This window comes from Astatotilapia calliptera, chromosome 3, assembly GCF_964374335.1.
Source record: "Astatotilapia calliptera chromosome 3, fAstCal68.1, whole genome shotgun sequence".
Lineage (NCBI taxonomy): Eukaryota > Metazoa > Chordata > Actinopteri > Cichliformes > Cichlidae > Astatotilapia > Astatotilapia calliptera.
Genome location: NC_137424.1, coordinates 82,475,789 through 82,491,055, shown reverse-complemented (window position 1 = coordinate 82,491,055; position 15,267 = coordinate 82,475,789). Strand labels below are relative to the sequence as shown.

Sequence of the window (15,267 nt, the reverse complement as noted above, 5' to 3'; positions counted from 1 at the left end):
TCTGGGAACAGTTCGTTCTGATTAAGTTAGACAGACTAATTGAGTCTCTGTGTCCACAAACACAAGAGTTTTAATAATTGTTTTTCACCACTTAATACAACATAATCACATCTATCCCGTCGTTAAGTGTTTGCATAAAGTTCTCTAAGGAGCTTGGAAAGATTTTCAGTGCACACTGAGAAGAATAGAAACCTCAACTCTGAAGTTTACCAGAAACCGACACACATGGACCAGAACCTTTGACTCTGAAGTTCTCCAGAGGCAAAGAGGTAAAGAACTAATCATTTGACCCCGATGACCCAGGGTGAGAGCTAAAACCTGCAGGACACCGGACCTCGAGGCCTGGAGTTTGAGAGGATCAATAATGGGTCAACAACCCTCTTAAGGGACACTCCCACAGACGCTTTTCTTTCCAAGCTCCTTAGACCATGATGACCTGGATGACTAAGAAACTTCACAGACATTTAGAATAAAGTTAATAAATTAATCATTTCTGAACCACAGAATTTGATTTGATCTTTTTTGTTTTGCATCATCATCATTTTCATCATGTCCTCACCTTAAACTCAATGGTACAATCAGCTCCTGTCTTCTTCCCTTTCAGGTGTTGTATGGAGGTACTGAGGGGCGTGGCCTGCAGGCCAGCTACGTAGTGTTGGACAGCGATGGCGACCGCCTCGTCCCAACACACTCACTCTCTCCGACGCACACCGACGGGACGACCGGAGGTCTGAGACCGCTGAGCCGTTCCTTTGTCTTCCCGGGAGGAAAACCCCCCTCAGCCAGCTTCTGTTGGTTTAATCCAGATGAGGCCTGCAGTGGAGGTGTGTTTACTGACCCACAGAGAGGGTGGGAGCTTTGTGCTTCAGTTCAAATGAGGTCTTAATTACACCTGTAGTTTCTGTATGTGTCGTGATTTAGTGTTCACATTGACAAAAGGTTGCTGTCCGGCATGGCTATAAATGTGGAAACCTCTCCACTCCCTGCAGGTATGGGCGCTGTAACTGTGCTCTTCCTCTTCCTGTTGTTCTGCACTCTGCTTGGAGGCCTTTTCTTTTGGAACAGGTTAACACACAGGCTTAATCTCACACACTCCTCTCTAACGTACCTGGTGCTTAGTCTGCTTTCAGTCTGGTTCTCAGTCATCCCGGTCATGGTAGTCTAAGAAGCTTGGAAAGAAAAGCGTCTCGAGTTCTTTAAGTTTCGTGAAGACGCAAAGCTTCTTGAGCTCTAACACCAAATGGTGGAATGACCGAGGTTTTAAGCCCTAGTGGGAGCTGTCCCTGGAGAGGGTCGTTGACCCATTGTTCATCATGTGACTCATCACATGAGCCGAGGTATTAGTGATGTGTTGGTCGTGAACAAAACGGCTCTTAGAGCCGACTCTTTGAAGCTCCTTATTGGGAGCCGTGGGGTTTTTTCTTTCTCCCTCTCTCTCTCTCTCGCACTTTTTCCCGCTTCACTCAGCACGCGAGCCTTGTACTGGGCAGAGGGGGGAGGGGCGGTAGTTACACTCAGTAGCACAGGAACAGAGCGGGAGGGAGAGAGAGAGAGAGCCAGGGACAACAACGTCACATTAGAAAGGTATAGCAATCATCCACAACTATTTTCGGTTGCAGATGATAAAGGATTCATAAAGTTTATTCATGCAGGTCCATATGACAGAGAATATGCAACTTCTTTTTGTTTTCATATTATAATTTATATTTAATTGTGTTGTGGTTTGCAGTGTTTTGTGTTGTTTCACTTTAAATTTGTGAAAGGAAAAAGTTGAAAATTTAAATAGTTAAAAGTTGAAATTTAAATAGTTGATTTTTGTATTATATGATTTATTTATTACATTTTATGTGGAGTGAATAAATAAAAGTATATTTACGGTGGCCCCTACAGACAAAACACGTACAAAAGACAACAGAAGTGCTCCAGGATGCTGGGCGCAGTGTTGAGCCTTTGTTATCTTCTGGCTACACAAGCCAGGAAGTACCAACGACCGGATTTGGTGTGTGGTAGTAACAGGTAAATGAACATTTGTTTAAATTATTTGAATATATATGAGTGCCTGTGTATAAATACACAAACAATACACACATGCTTTCCATTGTGTAATTTAAGTGATCTAGTAGCTCTGCTTTGGAAGTTCAGTTCATGCTAGAAATGTGTTTTGGAGTTTGTACGTGTTTTGTCTCTAGGGGCCACCGCATATATTTATATATAAACATATATGAATAAAACCACATTTTTTACATTAGTAATTCCTTTTGTGCATAATTTTATATTGTTGTTAATAATAAATTAATTAAAGCAACAAAACAACCTGAAGAGCCGGTTGGGAGCTGAAAGAGCCGGGTCTCTAAAAAGAGCCGGAAATCCCATCACTACGAGGTATGAGGGTCATTTTTAGCAGACGTAGCCAACCTTTACATGGAGGAAGTAGAAAGTATGACTCTTGGCAGCACCTCGCCACTGGTGCAGACACGTGTATGCCACCTAACAGTTTGCTGTTTCTGGACTGTGCCGTGCACATAGAGGAGAATCGAAATCTCAACATTAAAGTTGACTGTAATAGAGAGAAGATGGATGGTTTGAAAGAGGAGTGAAAGAAGCCATCTATGTCCACTGTGAATGACCATCTTTGAACAGAGGGCGGGGCTTATCACACCAACTGTCGGCCATCTGTAATCCAGTCTCTGATGCTTCCCAGGCGCCTTAAGGTCTCACAATGGGTTCACCCAAAACCTCTGCTTATAATGACTCACACCCACCTTGGCTCATGTAATGAGGCCATGATCAAGAGTGGGCCAATGACCCTTTTAAGAGGCCACTCCCACTAGGGCTTGAATACCTGGGACTCTCCACTATATAGTCTTAGAGCTAAGGAAGGTTTCTCAGACAGAGCCTCTTTAAGAAACTTGAAGAAGTCCAGTAGTTTTTCTTTCCAAGCTTCTTGGATTTCTGCTGCTTAGTTAAAACAAACAAACAAACAAACAAACAAACAAACAAACAAACACACAAACAAACACACAAACAAACAAAAAAGCCATAACCACCCTGAACTCACTGACGACATCGTTTCACCCCCCAGTCCAAGGACTTCCCTCCATACATAATTGACCATCACCACTGTGTAACACTTAATTTAAGTGCAATGACCCACACTGTAAATATATAACACTACTTATGTTGTATATAGTGCTGCAGGACTGTGCACCTTTCTTTTCTCACGTGTCTCTGGACAGGAGTACTAAGGGAGCAGTGACAGCAACCAAAATGATCCTTACTCTGGACGACATCGTCTTCATCGATACTCAAGTCAGCAGGAAGGTCAGAGAATGTTTACTGGTGGTAACTAGTGTTCAATCTGGTACCATTGCTGGTACTGGTGCATCTGTAGTTCTGTAGAAAACTGGGAGCAGCGGGAGTACTAACAGCGAGGCATGTTTGACTAATGAGCTAATCGATGAGCTGATCAATGGGCTGATCAATAAGTTGATCAGTGAGCTACCTTTGGTCAGATTGTTGTTGTTTCCATAGAAACTCAACGATGAGTCCATCATGAAGAGTCTCTTGGAAATGAAAACTCCATTGCGATCGCTCGCTCGAAGTTATATCCTCACAACACCCGAGAGCTCCAACATCGGGATACTGGAGGTATTACCTGCACCTGTGTGAGCCTACCTGTCCTGTCACATTCCCTGATTGGCTGTGCTGTTTTCAGGGTGACTGGGTTTGGCTGAAGAAGTTCAGTACTGGAAAAACACCAACAGAAGCCAATCAAACCACCCAGAATATGTTCAGCCAGGTATGATGAGCAGAAAATCTACAATAGAAAACAACAGACACAGATTCTATTTGTTTCTGTGTTTTCTGTTCTGTTGTATGGCGCAACCATCTGTACGTGAAACAGATTAACAGTATTGCAGTATTAAGAGTATTTTCTGCCTGGTGTTCAGTTGCGGGAGATGCGACACGAGAACCTAAACCTGTGCCTGGGTCTGTTTGTGGACTCGGGGATCTTCGCCCTGGTGGTGGAACACTGCCCCCGAGGAAGTCTGGCAGACCTGCTGGCTGACGGCAATGTGAGGCTGGACTGGATGTTTAAATCCTCACTGCTCATGGACCTCATCAAGGTACTGCCGAACCTGGTGTTCACTTATATCTGCTATGAGTAGTGGTGGTCGGGGGATGAACTTTTTTGTTTTAATTGATGTTGATAGAGTTTATTAGATAATCACTGTTTGTACAATGCTGCTACTTATACAACAACTGGTGCTGTGAGCATTACTCACACTAGTACTCTCTTATTATTAATAGTGCCATGATAAAACACTGCTGTCCTAATGAAGGATCTATGAACTAGTCTGATAAAGCTCAGGTTTCACGACTTGACTTCTAAGTCAATTAATTATGCAGCTCTATTCGACTTTATCTATGATATCTTTAAAGACTGTTTCATTTCTGATCAGACCGATCAGGTTACTGATATTTGTGTTTGTTTCAGGGCATGAAGTACCTTCATCTGCGAGGTTTGACTCATGGCCGTCTGAAGTCAACAAACTGTTTAGTTGATGGTCGCTTTGTTCTGAAAATAACAGATTATGGACTTCCTATGATCCTGACATCCCAGGGGATCAGCATTCCTGAGGATCCACACGGTAGAAACATGAGCACGTTCAGATGTTTGAAGTTTATCTCAGACGCTGTATCTCTGCTTACACGTGTGTTTATGTCAGAGGGCATATTAAGACTCTCCATCCTAACCCTAACATTAACCCTAATCATGAGCAAAACACAAACCTGTTCCAATAAAAACTGCAGCTGTGTTTCTCTTCCCGTCTCTCAGACATGCTGTGGACAGCTCCGGAGCTTTTGAGGAATCCGGTCTCAGGAGGTTCGTTTGCTGGAGATGTCTTCAGCTTCTCCATCATCATACAGGAAGTGATCTCCCGCACACTGCCATATGCCATGATGGACATGCCGGCTCATGGTGAGGGAGGATGTCTGATCAGCTGTGTCTCTTATAAACCGTCTGTCTCTTACCACATGTCTGTCTCCCAGAGATCGTGGAGCGTCTGAAGCAGCCTCCTCCTCTCTGCAGGCCGATCGTTTCGGTCGATGAAGCTCCTACCGAGTGTCTCACGCTGATGAATGAATGTTGGAATGAAGACCCGAGTAAGAGGCCGAGCTTTGATGACATTTTCAAACAGGTGAGCCGAGTCTCACTGCTGCCACCTGCTGCCTTCTACAGGCTCGGGGTTATTTTCTGATTTCATCTCGACTCCTTTGACAATCTGTTTGCAGTTTCGAGGTATCAGCAGAGGCAGGAGGGCCAACATCATCGACTCCATGCTGCGGATGTTGGAGCAGTACAGCTCGAACCTGGAGGATCTGATCCGAGAACGAACGGATGAATTGGAGATTGAGAGAACCAAGACAGATAAGCTGGTGGGGCAGCTCCTGCCAAAGTAAGACTAAAACAGTAAATTACTAGTAATAATTAGCAGTAATGTGAACTGGAGGTGGGGTCAGAGTCTCTGATGGGTGGGTGGATAAGAGTCCTTGAGAATAGAACTGTGTCGTTGGGCCTCGTTAATGAAGTTCGCTGCAGACAAGAATGAAAGGTCCTCATGATGCAGACTTTGGTCCTGATGGGACGCCGACTCCCGAGAGAGGAGTGGCCATGCTGGGAGGGTTTAGCCTGGCTCGGGGTTGTGGAGTTGCACAGGTGCTAATGAGAGGGCATGCTGCAGCCAATCACTCCTCAGGTTATGAATGATGAGCTGCATTGTGCATTTGGAGGAATGCCCCAACATGATCTTTGGTGAGTTTAACTTGTTGCTGTATCACAGGAAGTTCGTCCTCCGTTGTGCTCTTTTGATTTGAGCTTGTTTAGCTCTCTGAGGACCTGTGAGATGATAGCTGCTGGCAGGCTGAAAGGTAACCCTGTCTTACTGGAATCAGACAGGATCATTGATATGGTTGGTGCCAAGGTTTTCGACTCCACTGGGGGCAGATTCTGACACCAGGTCACCAGATAGTGACTCTTTCAACTGTAGTTGGATTCATCCCCATTCAGCCAAAACATAGCAGGTTGAGCATGGTAATCACGTTCCAGTCTCCTGGACTGTCAGCACTGGTTATCTTCCAGGCTGTTTCGCTGTCAGGCAGCAAGTCTATGATCCCCCTGCAAGAGGAGTACATTTAGGCAGGAGGATTTGTTCTTTGGCAGACCAGGATGATGATGGCGTTAAAAGTGGAGCTAAACTGGAATCCATTATTGGTTCCTGCGGAGTCCTGGGTTTGAAGGATGAACTGGAGAGCCATGTTAAACTTCTGGCCTGTATTTTGGCTGTTTGTGGCATGGTTACACTAAGCAATGAAATTCTTACTTTGCAAGTTCCCATTTGTTCCAGGTCTGTGGCTCAAGCTCTGAAGAAAGGGAAGCCAGTGGAACCTGAACATTATTCGGACTGCACCCTTTACTTCAGCGACATTGTTGGATTTACAACTATTTCTGCTCTGAGCGAGCCCATCGAGGTACAAACTGTTTGAACTTGTTTTTGTGCATTTCATTTTTCAGTGTTTCACTAAACCCGTGTGTGTGTAGGTGGTCGACCTGCTGAATGACCTCTACACCATGTTTGATGCCATCATTGCTCTCCATGATGTGTACAAGGTAACACACTTCCATTTAAAACACGTGTCTGACCTAAACAGTGAAGATTTCTCTTAATTTCTGGATTATCTGAACAAAGACACATGAAATTTGGTTCTGGTTTTGTTATAGGTGGAAACTATTGGAGATGCCTACATGGTGGCTTCAGGTGTTCCCAACAGGAATGGGAATCGACACGCAGCTGAAGTGGCCAACATGTCTCTGGACATCCTGCACTCGATAGGAAACTTTAAGATCAAACACATGCCCGAGATTAAAGTCAAAATCCGCATCGGACTGCACTCAGGTACACCTGTCGACCGTTATCTGCTCATTCAGTACCAGGACGTCAGGAGAGGGTTCATTTATCAGTGTAACTACTATACTATCAGCTTTCCTCATCTGAAGAATCCAGAGTATGTTCAATGTGTCTCAGGTGTAAGTCACTCTTACTGTGGACACGTGTGGATGAGATTAGTGAAGCTCGACTTCTGTGGGCAACTGCTGAAAGATTTAGAAATGTCGGGAGTAGTGAGTAGAAGTGTCTGTTGACAGAACTGTTTTGGGAGACCTCAGGGCTGGCTCAAGTCCTGCTTCATCAGCAGCTGGTGCTCAGACCACAAGGACGGGAATGATATTTGAACCAGTCAGACTGGATTACAGTACCAGTTTTGGACAAAACAGTTTAATGGTTTTTCACATTAATATTCACATTGTCATGTGGGCTGCTCCCGCCGGGAGTGGTGGAGGAGCCTCATAAGCCAGAGGTGGACGAGGGGCGAGAGGGGCTGTGCCTGCTGGAGGCAGAGGCGCCGCACGGGGGGCCGCGCCAGCCGGGTGGCTCCCCAGCCTCAGTCGGGCGATGGGGGTATTTGGCGGGGCGTGGCCTGCTGTGCTGTGCAGGGAAGGTGGACACACCTGCACGGCATCGGCAATCTTGCCCCGCCAACTTAAAAATGGGACTGGTTCCTGACTGGGGTCTGTTGGTGATGTGCATTGAGGAATAAACATATACAGAACACAACTGGGTCATTGTTCATTCATGCTGGTTTCAGTGACTGTGCAGATGTACTGTTTATAAGGTTGGAGAAAGCTGAGACTGAAGAAGTGACAAAGCATTTCTCACACTGAAAACACTTCATCCTACATCCAGTTGAACATAATCAACTTTCCCGGCATATTTAAAGTTGTTAATCAATTTTTTCTTTGCTACATAATTCCATTTGTCGTGCTTCATATACATGAGGTCTTGAGTTTGTATCTACAGTCAAAAGTAGTAAAAATAAAGAAAAACCATTAAATGAGAAGGCGTGTCCAAACCTTTGACTGGTAGTGTATTTTTGTTCCCAGCTAGTTTGAATGTAACCCTACATCTCTGATTAAAGTATGGTAATAATGGTTCCTGAGGTTATCAATGGTGTTAGTGCCAGGTAAAGGTCTGGCCCTTCCTGTCTTCAGGTCCCGTGGTAGCAGGTGTGGTTGGACTCAAGATGCCCAGGTACTGTCTCTTTGGAGACACGGTGACCACGGCCTCACTCATGGAGTCCTCTGGGCTACGTAAGTAAAATCTTTGATCAATGGTTGGATCACTGAGAGACCACCCTGAAGTCTCTCCTGTCTGCATTTAAATTATGTCAGAATCACTAGCTTCCTCCTGAGTTGCGGTGTGACGATGTGTTTGTGGTCTGCAGCTTACAGGATCCACATCAGTCTGAGTACGGTCAAAGTCCTGACCAGTCTGAAAGTGGGATACCACATAGACACCCGGAAGGCACAGGTATGCCAATCTAAACAGACCTGAAGCAAATCCAAATGTAATTGCATGACGCAGTAGCTGTGGATGCTGTTAGAAAACACGCAAAATGGTGATAAAGGCAGCACGCTGGCTCGGGTATTAGCACTGTTGCTTCACATAAAGAAGGGCTTGAGTTCGATCCCACCCCCTGCCAGGGCCTTTCTGTGTACTGGGTACTGTGGCTTCCCACAGTCCAAAGACATGCAATTAGTGAGGTTATGTTAATTGGAGAATCTAAACTGGTCATAGGTGTGACCACGAAGCTTAGCCTTGAATCGGGCTGGCGACCTGTCCGGGGTGTACCCTGCCCCACCCCTGCGACCCTGATGAGGATGAAAGAGAATGGATGGTTTATAAAACCTTATCAAAAGTCAGGTTATTACCCTCAGGTTTACTGTAGTCCAGTCTGACAGGTTCAGAGTCTGGTCCAGATCCCACCCTGTCCACAGTTAGTCAGCCTGATGCCAGTCCGTGGTGGGACTCGTTGATGTTTGGATGCTTGTGTTGCAGGTTAAGGGCACAGAGGACACGTACTGGCTGATGGGTCGAGAAGATTTTAATAAACCTCTTCCTGTTCCTCCAGACCTCGCCGGAGGGTAAGAACACACAGCGGTCATTATCGATTATCAATAAAGTAATCATTAAACTGAAACTCGCTCTCCACCCGTCTCTCTGTCAGGGCCAGCAACCATGGAATCAGCCTGGATGAGATTCCAGTCGACAGACGACAAAAGTTTCTGGACCGACAGAACAAGATGAAGAAGTGACAACACACACAGTGTCATCAGCTGATGAGACCCTCTCAAAGACATCTGAACCCTGGAGATCTTCAGCCTCCCGAAGGCTGTAAAGTCTGAGTGCACAAACCAATCATCATCATGGGCGCCAATTTCTACTTCCTGATTTAACTGGAAGTCCTCTTTGATTGGTCGCTGACATCGCTTCTGTTTGACTAGTGGAATTTGTCCCTCACACTGTCTGATGTTTTACAGTTGTATAGAAACTGACTGTTACCATGGTGACTGTGATGTGTTAGTGACCTTGAAATAGAACAAGGGTTGTTCATGTCCAATGAATGCTGGGTAAATGACTGTTAAAGAGTGGATGCGTGACAGATGTTGTGATGATCAGTAATCGGTTCTGCGCACTGACGCTGGCTGCATGCTGTCGCTGTTCCTCATGCTTCTTTAAAATGTAAATGTTCCATTAAACTCAAAGGTAGACTCAGTGCTTAAATATGGATTTTCCCGGATGCTCCTGAAGGCACCGTCTTCCTCAATAAGTCAATCAAACGTGCAGTTCAGGTCTATTTTCTTCACTACCAGCTGAGTTTCACATAATAATCTGTAAAGATAACACACAAACACCCATTGTTGTGTAAGTAATAATACTTTTTTAAAAACAAATGAAAAAAATACTAAAAAGAGTGAAAAAACAAACAAAAATGGAAACAATTTAGTTTAAATATTGTCTGAACAGAGGGCGGCTGCTGAGATGCTGTCTGCTGACAGGTGAGGGCTGAAACGAGCCACTGACTCCTTTTAAACCTCCCTCTCAGTCTGCATGTTTGTTTATTCCTTTTCCAATTTTCATTCGTCTCATGTTTTGTGCATTTTGAATTAATTTCCTTGTGCTTCCTCTTCTTAAATCCTATTTTTAAGCTTTTCACCTTCTAAATTCAAAAATGGATATTCTCTGGATTATTCCAGTTTTACGTTAATTTAATTAAAGTTGGTTTAAAAGTATTAAATTTTTTTGATATAACCCTTAACCCTCTCTTCTCCTCAGAGTGAATGCTAAACATAAGCAGCTGTACTCCAGTTAACCTGGGTTTCGATAATCGATTTTAGCTTGAATAAAGTGATATTGATTCATTAAATCCTGAATCAGTTTTTAAATATAAATGTATTTTGCCAGAAATGCCAGAATCTCAGGTTAAAGCTCACAAAACTAGATCCCAGATGTGAACGAATGAAATATTCTTATTAAATACTTAGTTAGATTGTTGATAGTTGATATTTAGTTGAATGTCCTGACAACAAAATCACACAAACATTTTCAATGGAAATCAAGCTTAGCAACCCATGGAGGTCTGGATTTGGAGTCACACTCAAAATGAAAGTGGAAAAACACAGGCCGATCCAACTTTGATGCAATGTTCTTAAAACAAGTCCAAATGAGGCTCAGCAGTGTGTGTGTGTGGCCTCCCTACAACACCTGGGCATGCTCCTGATGAGGTGGCAGATGTTCTCCTGAGGGATCTCCTCCCAGACCTCCACTAAAGCATCTACCAACTCCTGGACAGTCTGTGGTGCAACACACCTAAATGATGTCCCAGATGTGCTCAACGAGTGGGCCAGTCCATAACATCAACACCTTCGTCTGGCAGGAACTGCTGACACGCTCCAGCCACATGAGGTCTAACATTAGTTGTGTCCCAAGTCAGGGGCCTCATCCTCCAGAGGCATTTGAAGGCCGATCACGTCACAGCCAGGCGATGAAGGCTGCTCCAAATGCGGCCTTCATTTCCCCTGATTCGAAGTATGGGTCAGGTGTGTACTTTGTGGCCCAACCTATCCCAGAATTCATAGCGCTGCCTAGCCAGTTCAGTTTCTAACGATGGCAGCAGCTACAGAGACGGTAGAAATTGTTATTGTTAAGATATTAAAGTTAATGGAAGTTTCATTTTAAATATTAAGGTGATTTATTTTACATTCATTAAACTTACGTGACTGTAACTGCACAGTGCTGCTGGTTTTAACATAAAGGTTAGTTTTAATATTACTCTCATTACTCCTTCTGGGTCACAAAATAAACGTTTAAAATATTTTCAGGTGAGAATGTAGCTGTGTAAACTTCAAATATCTGCTCGGTTTATCAAGACACCACGTATTTTCAAAAGCGCTCCGACGTTTTCTGAGACATCTGTTACCCACCAGCTCGATAGCTAGCCAGGAGATCGAGGCTCAGTAGAGCCGTGAGAACAGCGAACTCCTTGTTCTTTAACCCCCCGCGGTCTTTGACTACTCAGGTTAAACGTAGTACATAAGTCACTTAGATAACTTAAACATGTTATTGTTTGGCTTTTTTCATTGTTTTATTTGTTCCTGAGTAAATCGGTTTGTTATAGTAACTTATAGTTTTCACACAGCTGAATAAACGTCAAACAGACAGCTGATCATCAGAAGTGTGAGATGATTGAGACTCTACGCCTGTGTCCTGTTATGTTTTAGATAGCAAGGAGCAGACGGCGAGTTTATTAAACTCCAGCGAGACAACGAACACCTTTTCGCCACTGTGGGCTGCAGGTGCAGCAATAGTATGCAGTTCTTACTCTGTTACGTGTGAGGCAGAGTGATGTTTTTGGTCTTGTGGTCCTAATTTAGTACAGTTTGCTGTGGATGCTGTTCAGGGACTAACATGAGTGGGATGTTCTCTTATATTCTGTCTGTTAGGGCAATTCTTATGAAGATGGGCCTGGTGGGAAAAATCACCCCTTTGCAGGCCAACAAAACAAAACAAAGTATGTACAGTAGTGTTAAAATATGTATTGTTAACTCTAGTCTTTTGAACTTATTCGTGTAAACCTGTACTGTTGCTGTTTTTGTCCATTGCCACTTGTGATTTCCTCTGCTGTTAGGATTGCAAGTATCCAGGGTCAGGCGAGGCAGTGAGTGGGAAGCCCACGGCTGCTAAATGGTGCTGGTCTGTATTATGGATGAGGTGTTAGGACAGAGCCTTCTACCAGGCTCCAGTCCTAATTGTCTCCATCCAGGAGGACACTCCAGGCCCAGTTCAGCAGTGGGCCAGCTGGAGCCAAGAGTGGACAAAAGAAAGACAGGAAGGATGAATTCTTGGAATTAATAAGAGAGGGCATGAGACTGCAAATGGAAACGGAGGAAAGAAGAGCCGGAGAATGGACAGGCTTCTTCACAGTCATGTCTCCCGGGGCCAGCTGGCTGATCCTTTGCCACTTTGCTCTCTGACACTGTTAGTAATCTAGGTGTTCTGTGATATAGCTCTTTCAAACTTGATAGACAACTATCCTCTGCAGTCAAATCTAGCTTTTACCCACTGCTTCTTATTTCTAAGGCTAAGCATTATGTAACACACAAGGATCTTGAAGCTGATTCATGCCTTTGTGACCTTCTGATTGGATTACTGTAATTCCCTCTACTTCTGTCTCCAGTCTGCTCCATAGATTGCAGCTTGTCCAAAATGCTGCGGCACACCTTCTGACTGCAACCGGCAGGTTTGCCTCTTTCACCCCTGTCCTTGCTGATTTGCACTGCCTCCCTATCAAATACCAAATTTAATGAAAGTATTGCTGCTCACCTTTAAAATCATAAACCATACAGTGTCTAGCTATCTTGTTGAGCTCCTTAGACCATACACCCCTGGAGAGCCCTCACATCATCAGCCCAATTACTCTTGGTACAGCCTAGATCTCGGCCTAAGACCAGAGGTGAGCGTGCATTTGCCCTGGTTGCACCTAATTTGTGGAACAACCTGCCCACTATCACCGTCTGGTATGGTAACTGCACCGTATCGGACACCCCTCTCACACACTCTTCATCCTACTGCTTTCTGGAAAGAGGTACTGGAGCATCCGGGCCCTCACGACCAGACTACCGTTCAGTTTCTTCCCCTAAGCCGTCAGACTCCTGAACACTCAGTGACTGGACACAAACATATGCACACCTTCATACACCAAGGTACTTTTCCACAATGCTCAGTCTTCTGCATAAGCCGCTGTCATTGTTGCACTTTTCTGTTGCAGTGTTGTGTCTGTATTTTCTGTTCTGTCTGGTGTTTCACTGTCTTCGTTTGTTTTTTTGCAACTTCTACACACTTGCACTTTATGTAGTCCTGTGTTGATTGTGTGTCATATGTAGCACCCTGGTACGGAGGAACGTCACCTCATTTCACTGTGTACTGCACCACTGTACGTGGTTGAAATGACAGTAAAGCAACTTGACTTGAAAAATGAACCAAGATGGAGCTGAATGCTTTACAATCAGAGACCAGGTGAGTCTCTCTCACAAACAGTCTATTTTTGTTAGAATTGATACTCGTGGATCTCACTCTGGTTAAAAATCCAGGTTTTGGATGTTTCATGAGCTGACTGGTGTATTTTTACCTGCAGGCTTCATACAGCGTGAACACTCAATGCTCAGACGGCCTCGAATGTTTATAATGTGGAAGAAAAACATACATCATAGTGCAGAGACTAATAATTACTAGAGATGGCACGATACCACTTTTTTATGTCCGATACCGATATCATAAATTTGGATATCTGCCGATACCGATATGAATCCGATATAGTGTTTTTTAATCAACAAAACTGTTTTTTAAATATCTTGCTGCATTTTGTATAAGTTCATACTCAAGTTTAAAACAACAACTACACTAAAGCTATTCTGTTATACCTGTATGCAAAAAAAAATATTTCATAGTTCAGCAATACTGATCAATCTAATAAACTTAAACCTACACCATCCTCCCTATTCTGGTATTTTAAAGAGTACTTAGCGTAAATATTAAGCAACCTAACTAATAGGGTTCCAACTCCCAGCAACAACAAAAATAAATAAATAAAAAATAGGGAACCACCCCTCACGCTCCACCTCATGATGCTTAATCGACGTAATCAACCTTAATTTGATGCAGTGTGAAAAAAATGCACAGAAATCAATTATTTTTCAAGAAATATTAAATAGATTCAACATCTTTCTTCAACAAAATTGCAGGCTGCACAGATGGTACCTTCCCAAAGGAAAAAGTACTATAGCTTACTAGGGTATATATATATTAGACTTAATAGTTACTATATACAGTAATGGACTTCTATTCATTTTACATCAAATTAAAACTTTGGGTGTCAGATAATTATTTATTAAAAGCTCGACATTTTAAATGAGAATAAGAAAGAAAAGTATGTCTTTGTGCCCCTTTTCCCTGTTAATGCCCTATCGGCCCCCCTGGCTAAACTTTGCTAGATCCGCCCCTGCACAGTTACCAGCCGTCAGCTACGTAGAAAAAGATCCTGGTGTAGAAAGTAATATTAAATACATTCTAACAACAGCTGATCAAGCTTAAACGTGCTGCTGTTGTTCAGCCGCTGGTTTCCTCTTTCTGGTGCAAAGTGGGCCAAAAACAAACTAGAGACACGGACTCGCGACAGAAAAGCCGATCAGCTGATCATTAAGCAGTTTCATGATTGAAGCAGGAGAGAGGCAGTCGCTCCATATATCGCTTGTTAAGCTTAACGCAGGAATGCTTTACAAACATTCAGAGATGGACTTACACACTTGCTTTACTTCTCTCGGGGATAACTTTGTCGGAGATGAAATGCCGGGTTGCTAGCGAAGCTCCAAATGCTATCCAGACCACCGACAGGTCCGGCATGCCACAGCCGCTCTATCACGTGATGCATACTGCTCCGACATGCTAACATTCTGAGGTGAGTTACGGCGTGTTGCAAGTTTTGTGAGGTGCTTTCGTGATATTTAATGGATCGGATTACATTTTTTATTTTTCTCCGATATCCGATCCAGTAATTTAGGTCAGTATCGGACCGATACCGATACGTAATATCGGATCGGTCCATCTCTAATAATTACATGTGAGGATATGCTGCTGTTGTCATGATGAGTGTTACTGTATTATAATGTATAATGTATTATAATACTAATGTTTTAATGATGAATAAATAAATATAAATAGATGATTATACTGTTGTTACAGTGGAACTGTATCACTAATTACAGGAATGTAAAGAGCATTTTAGGGGCTTGCTTCCTCCAGAAGACACAGG

At 43.7% G+C, this 15,267-nt stretch overlaps 1 protein-coding gene across 3 annotated transcripts in view; it reads left to right on the top strand.

Annotated features, from left to right (window-relative positions):
* The window catches only part of LOC113019653 (retinal guanylyl cyclase 2-like), a 29,744-nt gene extending 14,561 nt beyond the window's left edge, over nt 1–15,183 (top strand). Inside the window, exons 8-25 of one of the 3 annotated variants that reach the window (XR_013906757.1) lie at nt 605–824; nt 990–1,065; nt 3,237–3,321; nt 3,532–3,648; nt 3,716–3,799; nt 3,951–4,127; nt 4,499–4,652; nt 4,841–4,984; nt 5,056–5,204; nt 5,299–5,462; nt 6,411–6,534; nt 6,605–6,673; nt 6,785–6,959; nt 8,111–8,209; nt 8,344–8,429; nt 8,958–9,043; nt 9,127–11,970; nt 12,088–15,183. Coding sequence is in view for 1 of the 3 variants with exons in the window: in XM_080299508.1 (XP_080155634.1) it covers nt 605–824; nt 990–1,065; nt 3,237–3,321; nt 3,532–3,648; nt 3,716–3,799; nt 3,951–4,127; nt 4,499–4,652; nt 4,841–4,984; nt 5,056–5,204; nt 5,299–5,462; nt 6,411–6,534; nt 6,605–6,673; nt 6,785–6,959; nt 8,111–8,209; nt 8,344–8,429; nt 8,958–9,043; nt 9,127–9,214 (2,097 nt within the window). In the remaining 2 variants the exon portion in view is untranslated. Of the gene's footprint in view, nt 1–604; nt 825–989; nt 1,066–3,236; nt 3,322–3,531; nt 3,649–3,715; nt 3,800–3,950; nt 4,128–4,498; nt 4,653–4,840; nt 4,985–5,055; nt 5,205–5,298; nt 5,463–6,410; nt 6,535–6,604; nt 6,674–6,784; nt 6,960–8,110; nt 8,210–8,343; nt 8,430–8,957; nt 9,044–9,126 lie in introns of all 3 variants that reach the window. The other 2 variants (XR_013906756.1, XM_080299508.1) reach the window with 2 other exon arrangements.
* The last annotated feature ends 84 nt before the right edge of the window (nt 15,184–15,267 follow it).